The following is a 10,891-nucleotide window of genomic DNA, read 5'->3' as shown; positions in this document are numbered from 1 at the left end:
GCGGGGCAGACATTCCTCCTCAACACAGGAGCCAGCAAGGGGCTTGGATCCAGGCCCGGCCCTCAGTGGGATCTGTGTCCATTGACACGTCTGAGAATAGAGCCGGGGATGACTGGAATAGTTTCCACAGTGCAGAGTAGAGTTACATATAGGCCTGCATGTATTTAACCTACACATCAGCAGTGCACAACACAGTTCTGAGGTGACAATACAGACATTTGACCTAAATCTTCACGGCTAACACAAGAGTTTTTACCTGAATGTAGGCTGAACAGAAGGTATGTTACTGTAAATGAATCAATATTACATGGTGTAAAACAGCAGTAGAAGAAGAGAAGACCACAAGACTTGGCTGATTGGTCAGGAGAGTAGAGAGGGTGGAGTTATAGAGCATGACATCTTAACGAGGGAGTACAAATAGGATTCTGTGCCAGACTCCAGCAGGCAAAGTGAGACCTCAGACGACAAGTAAGTAAGAGTTTAAGAACTATTTAAGGCTCTATGTGGGTTTTGTTGTGAGGTTATAGTTGCAGAATTGTACACACATTGCACAGACATTCATATTTTTTTTTTGTTTTCCAGAACTGAGAATCCTTTTCCTACCACTCAACACCAGACTGCCAGTATGGAGGTGTCCAGTACAATGTAAGCACTTCAGTGTGTGGTGATTCTGCTGCATTATCCTACATCACTTTAATCTGAATGATCACATTTTTGGTTAATCTTGTGATGCATTCCCTAATGCAGCTTACAACCCAGACACAGCACAGCGTCAGTATATGCAAACTCTGAATCAGGCGTGCAGGGCAGCAATCTTTACTGAAATCACTGTTCATCTCTTGAAAGTGTCCTGCCAGTGGTTGGCCTCAGGTCAACGGCCCAGTCAGCTGGACTCGAAGAGATCGCTGTCAGGCTCTGTTTGAACCAGCGGAAACAACTGTGTCCTCACGTTTGGGTTCCCCTCCTGAAGCCCCAGCGGCCTTGCATCCGTCCTGCACTTTCAGATCAGCTGCCCTCTGACATCCTGAGCCAAGTCTATCTCACCTACCCGCTCCCGTTTTTCTTGGATGACTTGGATGATGATGAGGTTTTGCTCCCAATCAAGAACAAACGGGTGGTTTTCGCTGACTCACAGGGATTGTCTCTAACAGCCGTGCGAGAGTTTTCTGATGAGGAGGAGCAGTCTGACCTCAACCCGCTGCCGTTGCTGCAGGGTTTAGGGAGGATGACAGAGGATGGCTACAGCTGCACTGTCAGCACCTGCTGCCCAGGAACACAGCTCAAACTGGGCTTCCCACAGCCCTCCGCAGATTTCCAGGCCTTCCGTTCCAAGCTGGCAAAGAGCATGGTTATCCTGGAGAACTGCAGCGTTAATGAACAGGCCCTCAGAGGCACCGTCCGAGTCAGGAACATCAGTTTCCAGAAAGATGTGCGTGTGCGCATCACCTTTGACTCATGGCAGAGCTACAGAGATGTGGCCTGTACGTACCTGCAGAAACGCTTCGGAGGACCTCAGACAGACATCTTTGAATTTGACATTGCTATCCCGAAAGTGCTGGATGCCAAAAGGAAGGTCGAATTCTGTTTAAGTTATTTACCACGCGGGCACAGCGAGCCTTTCTGGGACAATAACAACGGACAGAATTACAGCATTGATGTGTGCGTGAGCTCACATCTCTGTCGCGGGAAGAATCTGAGTGAAAGGGCGTGAAGCGCTCGACCCAGAAATGATCCCCAGCCTTCTCAAACATAACACATCAGACCCGCGTTAAGTCAAAATGGATATCTTTTATTACATTTGCATTGTTTTTATTTTGAATTGGATGTCTCAGTATCACTTTTTTGGGGTAAAAAAAACCTTTTTAAACAGGTCAGTTTTGTTGCATTACTTCTTTTCCAGCTCTCTTTCACATTCAGCATCAAACATGTGTTCCAGTCTGTCTTGTCATGGCTCACATTTTGGCCACTCACCGACACATATATCACTGTTGTGTAACAGGGAGGGGATCCCTTTCACACGGAGCATTTGTGGGAGTCCCATATAGGTCAGAGATTACCAGGCAGGGACAAACAGGAACCCCATGGCAAGATAGAAGCTATTCTTAGCGCAGCTCAGTTTATAGAGTCCGGCCTGGCTGACACAGACTGATTGCAGGGAACTTTGTGATACCATCTTCCCCATTACCTTTATCCTAAAACCCCAACACACTGAGTGGCCCTGCGTTCAATGTCACATTGTGTTCAATGTCACATTGCACCATATTTTTCTGTAGTAAGAGTCTGGTGTGCAACATTTAGACACTGTCTAATTAAGGAGTGCAATGAATTTCATAATCAGAACTTTACAATTAGCTTTTTAAGGAGCATTAAGTTTTCAGCAAGGATACTGAAAACTAGTCAAAGCTACAATGAAGCATCAATATTAGACATCTGGAAATCTGAGGGGGGTTTTTTTAAAGACAAAAAACATGTGGCAGTGACTTTATAGAGAGTAAAAATACTGTCTTTGCTTTGACCTCTATAATGTTTAAAACCAACGACTGATACAACCAGTGGGAAATCACATCAAACTAGAGGTCCAGCGTAACAAAAATGAAATCTAACACATTTTACAGGGAAAAAAGGAAATTCAACAGTTTTGAAAAAGACATTCAGAAAATGGCACAAAGACACCAGAGAGCGCAGATGACTCTCGACAAATAGGGAGCAGGGAGCTTGTCCGGTCTTCTAAAGCCTATCACGTCTCAGTTATGTTTTGTTCAGCAGTCATGGGTGGATGTTTACTGGATCTCCAGCTGCGATCAAGATGAAGTTAGGCGATGCATATTGTGAAAGTCTTTTATTTAATACTCGCTATTCTAGTCCAGGCAGGAGGGAAGAGAGACAGCAGCATGCACACACCCCGTGAGGTGGGCTGTTTCCACTGCGTTGTGACCTACACGTGATGGTCTCAACCGTTTCATTTCATCTGTCTGTCGGTGTTGTATTCTCACACACGCCCAGGTCTGTCCTCAGCGTCCCACACTGATGTTGCACACCTTGCAGCTGGGGTCTTTCTTGGCGTTGGCTGTAGTCAGGCTCTTAAGCTGGTGGTGCCCGCTGATCTGCTCCACAGTGCCCTGATCCAGGTGAACCGGCTCTGTGAAAAGCACCTCGAGGATGATGTCACTGGCGTGGCAGTACAGAGGCTCCTCCCCCGGCCTCTGGGGGTCCGTGTACGTCAGGAAAGGGTTGGAGGCCAAGTCCAGCATAGGAAGACGGGTGCGACAGAAGGTATCTCCCTCTGAGCCAACGGGGGCCAGCACCAGCACCACGTAGTGGTAGGCTGTGTACATACAGTAGAAGTCTGCAAAGTACAGGCTGATGTTGGGGTTCAGCAGGTGACCGGCTGGGATCTGGAAACGCAGTGGGCCGTAAGGGGAGTCTTTGGGAGGGAGGCCTGTATCAAACTCTGTGTTGCAACTGAAGAAGACTCCTTGCAGTTTGCCGTTGATAGGAGAACCATGACTCCCACTGCAGTCTTTAAGGGCTGGACGCATCAGGCCTCCACATTCCCTTCTGATCCAGGAGATGAAGACAAAAGAAATATACTCTCTTGACATGGGGTCGATGACAAAATCAATCACTCTTACATTTGTAAACTACATAAAAAGCTCCAATGAGCAAGCAGTTAGCTTAGCTTAGCCCAAAGACTGTAAATGGGGGAAAACAGCTAGCCTAGATCTGTCCAAAGGGAACAAAATCATCTTATCAGCACCTCTACAGTTTGTTTAATCAATGCAAAAACTGACGCTGTGCTTGTGTCTTCACAGCAGGTTATGTGCCAGACTATGTCTCAGCCAGGCGCAGTCATTTCAGTTGGTGGATGTTGTTACCTTTGCACATAGCCATGGTAGCTGCTTGTATGTTTTCAGTCTTAGCTAACCAAACAGCTTCCTATTTACCATGCAAACATGACTGTGGTAGGCTATCGATCTTCTTATTTAACTCCAAGCAAGGAAGCAAATAACCATTTGATACTTTCCCATTGATTGGTGCTGGAATTGCTTTGGGTATACAATGAAGAGATAAGACTGCAGCACTGACCTGATGTAGTCAAAGTAGTCTGGTTGCTGGTTGCGATAAAACACAGAGAATTTCAGCAGCCTCCCTGCAGAGCCCTTCGCCTTGTCAAGAAGCTGCTGCAGGTGTTCCATGGCATAGTCTGCAAAGTTGATAGGAGTTTTCAAAAGTCTGCACCACTTTGAAATGCTAATGACTTTTCTGTGCTGAGGCACGATTGTTTTTTTAGCCACTTCTGCACACTGCAGTTCTCTCTACTTATCTGCTATTGCTTTAGTTACAGCTCCCAAACTCTATAACATACATTATCAGTGTTACTTTAGCTATTAGGCACGGCGTGTCATACCCCCAGTGCAGAACTCCACCACTTGGCTCCACTCTGACACCAGGTAGTCACCGTCTGGCTGTCGGACAGCAGTTTGGACGGCAACGCAGTACTCTGTCCGCGGGCTGAGGAACCAGTGTCCCCTCACTGCCATGGGAAGAGGCACAGCCTTGGCCACCAGCTTGGTTGGGACATCCTGAAGGATGAAGCAGGAGGGAGTTGATATCAGGGACAGGATGCAAGGCTATAACAGGCTGTTTAATTTACATTTCAAAACAAATGCTAATGCAATTGTTAAGTCAACCATTTCCCTCCATAAACTCTGCCGTATTAGCATGATATTCCACTTCAAGCCCAAGGTGCTGTAGCTAGGAAACATCAAATCAAATCAGCGGCTTTGTTTTGGCCAAGGCCTCTAGGAAGCACAGCTAATTAGCGCGGGCTCAGAGGCCCATATATCCATGGCAACATCTCTGATGCAACTTTGTTTGTGCCACTTTGTGTATCAGAGGGTGAGAAAACATCTTCCGCTCAGGAGCAACTCACTCAGTCCTTCCTCAGCTTTGACTTCACAAAAGCACATTTTCAGATATTAAATACCAGCTGCAACAATGGGCCATAATTACAGTCATTCAGCAATTTTGCATCTGAAACGAAGGGAGACCATAAATGTTCTGCTTCAGGTACTGGAGCTAAATTTAGACACCACATTGATCATTTAAATGCTAATAACATTTAATCGTGGGGATTCAACCAATGTTGAAAAGGTAAAATTTTGACTTTAGTAATATTTCAATAAGAGCAAGAGTTTACAGCCATGCTAGCTGAGCTAAATGCTAATGTCGCATGCTAACAAGGTCACAATGAAAATGCTAACAGGATGCTGTTAAGCAGGCATGTTTACAATTAGTTCACTTCCTCAGTTGTTTATAAGCATGCTAACATTTATTAATTAGCATTATTAAGTGGCATTGAGGCTAATGAGAAAGCCATTGTTTCTGCAGGTATTTGTTCATATTGGACACAAGGAAATAAACTTGATAGTGGAAAAGATGAAAAGCCACCAAAGTTATCAGGAGTCATCCTGCAGACGACATGTCATTGCATAACTTTTCATGTCAGGGGCGCTAGAGGTGAAGTCAGAGGATCACCAAAGTCATTAGTACTTCATCTACTGTGTCAGTATGGAATTTCTTGGCAGTCCATCAAAGTTGTTGAGATATTTTAGTCTGGACCAAACTAGACTGAATGTGCCATCCCTTGAGCCACGCCTGACTAAAACTAATCTGTAAACATCTGTATATCGCATGAAAGTACATGCTGTACGTGCAAGAGATACAGTTGATCTGCAGATCTGGGGACAGCAGATGGAAAGTAGCTGGTAGCTATATTGCAGTACCAAGCATCTCCTCGCTGTCTGAAATTAATAGTTTCTGACAAGTCTGTTTATTTAAAAAAAAAAAAAAAAAAAGATAAACTGTTATATTGCTGCCTTATGTCTGTGCAATTTGTTAACATGAAAGCCGTTCCGTGCTGCAGATGAATTTGTCAGTTTTTGTCCACTTTTAGAGGAAACAATGTACAAGTGAGTCACTGGCCTGAAGCTGTTGACTGCACTCATTTTCCTTTTTCGCCTGTATTCGAAGTGACTGAAAGGGCGCAACCGCTGTTTTCTGTGTTCAGAATAATGCAGAATATCATAAGGCGGTTAGACCCATCTGTTGACCCAACGAGACCTCAATAAAATGCACATGTTTCTGTCTCATTTCAGCTGTCCATTACAGTACGGGGACCTCTTCATTATTGCTATGGGGAGAATTGACGCATGTGAATCTGGAATATGAGCAGCAGACACGTTGATGGGATAGACAGACGCATGCAGGGGAGGATAGATGAAGGTGGTGCAGCAGTTTCAGTCTGTCAGACCCTGTGTTTGAAGCGGTTGGGGTCCCTGCTCTCTTTGCGGCTCAGGTCAATGAAGAAGTGGGTGGCTCTGGCGGTGTCCTCGGGGGTCATATCCCACACGATGCGGAAGGAATCGCAGGTCACCTCGCAAATCTGGATATTGCAGGGGGTGGAGAGAGGGGCGTCCATTTCTGTGATTAAACCAGAAGATAAAGGAGGATAGTTAGACGAGAGTGTAATGTGGGATTGTAATACCAGCGCTGGAGAATGGCAGCATCTGCTGAAAGAGATTAAGTTGTGTAACAAAGAGCTACAAAGTGGACACTACAGCAGTTCACAAACACCACAGCTGAATACACCTCAGACAGAATCCAATTAACCTTTCATTTAAGGATCTGTGAGCAGGTTTTTATTCACTGTCCTGGTCTTCTCTTCCCTCCTCCCCTCTTGTCTTGCCCTTAACTGACATTTCCCATCATTACACAACTCGATATGCTCCCAGCTGAGTGACTGGCCTCTGCTTTCCCCCGTGCCTTTCATAATCCACCTACAGTAGTCTCCCAGCAACCACACGTCTGCAGCCTCCCTCAGTCTTCTCCGGTAATTCTCAAGGAGGGGGGGTCACAAACAACAACGCCACTGCACCCGTCAGCACCAGCTTAAACTAAAGGTAACTTTTTAAACACTTGCCTCGCTGAAGTGCATGCCATTTTCAAAACAGCTGAGCAAGTGAATTGCTTGCAGCTCGAGGGAAATCTTCCAGCAGCTTTTATATGGTTTGGGCAGATATAGAGGGGTTTTAAGTCGGTATCAGCTGCAGATGATGTATGATCATATTTCCTTTGTTGCCCATCAGTGGTTCGATCCAGGCTGCTGCGCATGGCCCTGAGTGCTGGGCTGAGGACAATCTGTTGGTCAGGCTGAGTTTGTGTTTGATTAGCTGTCACCTTCCCCCTCATAAACTGATGGTGAGCCTCTGCAGAGTGTGCACAGTGGTTATCTTCTTTTGCCCCCAGACTTAGTGCACATCCATTACCCCGTAGTGTGCTTGTAATTTTAATCCATTTTAAATGTGTTATTGCAACCATAAAAGCATTTTCTCTTTATGTCTCTGAATTCCAGCATCTCAACAACAGGAGAGCGAACTTCATCTCCCCCTTATCAAAATCTCTCTCACACTGAGCATATGCTAAATCACAGATGTGCTTAAAATAGCACTTGAGTACAATCATTACATGCTCATTTTGTTGCCTCTGTGATCCTGCAGATGCCTGCTGTAGCGTCCCCGCCTGACTGTGAGGTCTGTTAAGGTGTTCTCCAGTCAGTATGATGGACAGGCTGCAGCAGCTCATTAAAGCCTGTGAACTGTGAAATTTGTGCAGTAGCTCGTTCACGCCTGGGCCAGGGGAAAGAGCTGCCGCCTCACGCACGTGTGTTTCCACACGTCTGTTTTCCAGCTGCCGTTCTCATTTCTTTTACCATGGTGTCTTTTATAAGATAGAAACTGGGGCAAGAGGGAGATTCTCACAGGACATGTCATCAAAGCGCCATGTCTCCGTGTGTGTTCCACTTCTGGGTCGACTACATGTGAATACAGTTCAAAAGCAGGTTTCCGTACCATTCACACAAATCCCATCGACCTCATTTATAAACCAGCCTGCAAGAGGAAATATGAGCCAATTATCTCTGCTGCAAAACTCGCTTTGATAGCCAGCTGCTCCAAATCAGACATCTGGATCTAACTAATAATTATAATAGGGATGCACATTATACATTATAGTTGATCTCAAAGTGCGTATATTGGCCTGTTAGTGCTCAGTTACAGTTCAGAGATGTGTTATCTCTGTGAGACGGCATTATGAAAGAAGCCGCTTCATGCATATGGAGAAAGACACAGAAAGCAAGTCTGTGGTTCAAAGTCGTTTTTTTCTTGCAGGGAGAAGACTTAAAGCCACATTTAGATGGCAGCAGGAGGGAGGAAGAAAAGGCACAATTTCCTCAGTACATTTTTTAACCTAAAGGGGTGAAATGGCCGTTACACAGTATGAAACATTGAGAAATATTGTGTGAAGTTCAATAAAAAAGCTGTACAGAGATATTGTATGACTAATACAGTTTGAGGCGCTGCACAATTAAACCAAGCAGTAAAATTGAGGGAAATGAGCACTAATCATCAATGCTGCTGCATGAAATGTCCTCACAGTCTCATGTGAAACAGCGCTGGAGGGATGTAATAAATGCCCAAAGTTGGCAATAAATCTGATTACACTTAGAATAACATGCAAATCAAACTCATGCATTAACACACCAACTACTATATTCATCTGTCTTCATGAAGCACACCATCACAGCAGATCATTTGATCTCCACAACTTCATACACGGACAGCCCAATACATTTTGTCCTCTGAGCACTACGTTCATCTTTAATTCGTCTGATTTAAAAGAATTCCTTACTTGTTTGAGGCTCAGATTTATGATGGGAGAAGATTACACTCGGGCTGAATTCTGTCTTCTTCTTCTGCTTTTCTACTCGCCTCCTCTGCTGCGGCTGATGATAGATCTCCCAGGAAAACTGATTAGGAGGTGAAACGAACACACAGGCTCCTCTCCCTCTCTTTCTCTTTCTCCTTCTCTCCGGTCTGATTCTCTCTCACTCTCTGTGTCACACAAACACTCTACCTCCCCCCTGCTCCAACTCGCCGTCTCCCTCCCTCCCCCCCTCCCAGTCTCATTTTTGCTGTGGGCTCTGAGGATGATGTTTACTTGACTCATATATGCAGCTACACAGGATGAATTAAAATCCTAAAAGAAGCAAAAAAAAAAAAAAGAAAAAAAAAAGACAATTTTCTCACTGTAGTGTGACCACAGTGAGACAGTCAACCTCGTCAGCATCACGCTCTCGCCAGCCAATCACACACAACACATCACTTGCCAGTAAGACTGCCCTGAGGCACAGAATCCACACACTCTGATATAGACTGAACACTCAGCTGCTTGCATACATGTCACCTCTTAGACGTGGAGGCTGCATGGACACGAGGGCTGTGAGGAAAAAAATGAAACACTATTTTTTACACGCTCCACTGGCTAAAGGGATTATGCTAAGCGATGCCCCAGTAAATTACATAGAGCACCATCAAGACCTCAAAAAATATACATGTGCCAACTGTTATGCCATATGGACTAACTCCACAGGCCATCTCCCCCCAGCCCAGCCGGAGGCGAGGGATGCCACCACCTAAGTCCAGAGTAAGCAGATTTCCACTTGCATTCATTTTCAGAGGGATGTTTTTGCACTCGTTCAACCTCAGGGGACAACTTAATTTAGGATTTCATTAGAGATTAAAGAGACCCTTCCCAGATTAATGGCTATAATCTGCTGCTAAAACAATGGATATGTGCATAGAATAAAGGCAGAGAACAAAGGGATAAACTGATAGTGAGAGTGCAGTCCTCTCACAAACACATCATATTTGTATTTGAAAAATGACAAAGATGTATTGCCATAATTCCACAGGCAGTGTGCAGTATTGAAAAGCTTCATTTATTTCTACCCAGCCGCAGATAAGTGATACCCTCGGAATGTAATTAAGCTGCAATCATCCATCATTAGTCATGCCATGATGGTCTGCCTCTGTCCAAATAACCCTCTCCGCTCCAGAGGTGGGAATAGCCAGTTTGTTAGGGGAGGCCTGGCTGTGTGGTGAGAAGAGAATTTAGCCCCATTTACATGAACTGTTTGTGATGTCCTACAAATGACAATGTCCCATACATTTCATTGATACTGAAGAGTGTTTTAACATCATCACAGCCCAACCTTTGCATGACAGGAGACCAACCCCAAGATCCCTGCATCATCAGCAGGACCAGACACCACCAGGCTGGAGCGAATGTCCGGCCAGTCAGAAGCAGCTTGGAGCTGGAATTAATTTCTCCGTCCTGTTACTTTGGTGGGAGATGTAGGAAGGTACCAGAACAATATCACTTAACAGAAGTTAAAGCGTCATATTTGCATTTCTTCATATGAATCTGTGTGCACCAAATTATGGACAAATTTCACAGGTATCTTAATTCTGACTCGATGTTTATGAACATAACATGAGCAGCTTATACATTTTCTTTGGTTGCGTGGATGAGCAACATTTTGAATTAATTTACTTACTCTTTATTTTTGCAGGGACAGCACACAGAGTTAGCGAGCAGCTAATTTACATCATGTTGTCCCTGGGCAGGGAGACAAGAACTACTACAAACGCACATAAAACAGCACAACAGGCCTACATGAAAGTCCATCAGTGGGAGATAATAAACAGAGTCAGTATGATAAAGAGAAGGGATTCACTGGAGTTGACACTTCTGTGCTGACTTTAGGCAAAGCTCGAAGCTGCTTTTAAGCACTGCATAAGTTCCAGAGAGAAAGCAGATTGACCAAAGGCTGTATTTCTGAACTGCGGTACCCAGTCACCCAGAGATGCTATGCTATTAATATGACACTATGTATATTATTATTATACTGTATATTACTATGCTTTGGCACTGCATTGGCCAATTGCATGTGCTTTTACAACTATACTGTGAAAAGCAACGTTGTACTTGC

The 10,891-nt window shown here is 44.8% G+C and overlaps 2 protein-coding genes across 2 annotated transcripts; one reads left to right on the top strand and one right to left on the bottom strand.

Moving 5' to 3' along the window:
• Positions 1-610: 610 nt before the first annotated feature.
• On the top strand, positions 611-1,711 carry ppp1r3c2b (protein phosphatase 1 regulatory subunit 3C2, duplicate b). The gene is made up of 2 exons (XM_070965341.1): positions 611-645; positions 847-1,711. Exons 1-2 carry the CDS (start codon positions 626-628, stop codon positions 1,709-1,711), a joined length of 885 nt encoding a protein of 294 aa, XP_070821442.1. The 5' UTR covers positions 611-625.
• A 58-nt stretch (positions 1,712-1,769) lies between these two features.
• Positions 1,770-9,107, bottom strand: LOC139333087 (phytanoyl-CoA hydroxylase-interacting protein). The gene is made up of 5 exons (XM_070965354.1): positions 8,749-9,107; positions 6,314-6,483; positions 4,409-4,583; positions 4,087-4,204; positions 1,770-3,558 (listed from the first exon to the last, which is right to left on the bottom strand). Exons 2-5 carry the CDS (start codon positions 6,479-6,481, stop codon positions 3,012-3,014), a joined length of 1,008 nt encoding a protein of 335 aa, XP_070821455.1. The 5' UTR covers positions 6,482-6,483; positions 8,749-9,107; the 3' UTR covers positions 1,770-3,011.
• Positions 9,108-10,891: the final 1,784 nt, after the last annotated feature.

Source organism: Chaetodon trifascialis, chromosome 6 (assembly GCF_039877785.1).
Source record: "Chaetodon trifascialis isolate fChaTrf1 chromosome 6, fChaTrf1.hap1, whole genome shotgun sequence".
Taxonomy (NCBI): domain Eukaryota; kingdom Metazoa; phylum Chordata; class Actinopteri; order Chaetodontiformes; family Chaetodontidae; genus Chaetodon; species Chaetodon trifascialis.
Note: the sequence above shows the minus strand (reverse complement) of the source record. Positions and strands in the feature narration are given on the sequence as shown.

Coding starts and splice junctions, on each gene's coding strand:
- ppp1r3c2b (XM_070965341.1), top strand. CDS start 626: ATGGAGGTGTCCAGTACAAT. Junction 646..846: donor ATGGAGGTGTCCAGTACAAT/GTAAGCACTTCA, acceptor ATCTCTTGAAAG/TGTCCTGCCAGTGGTTGGCC.
- LOC139333087 (XM_070965354.1), bottom strand. CDS start 6,481: ATGGACGCCCCTCTCTCCACCCCCTGCAATATCCAGATTTGCGAGGTG. Junction 4,205..4,408: donor GGTGGAGTTCTGCACTGGGG/GTATGACACGCC, acceptor TCAACTTTGCAG/ACTATGCCATGGAACACCTG. Junction 3,559..4,086: donor GACTACTTTGACTACATCAG/GTCAGTGCTGCA, acceptor CTCCTGGATCAG/AAGGGAATGTGGAGGCCTGA.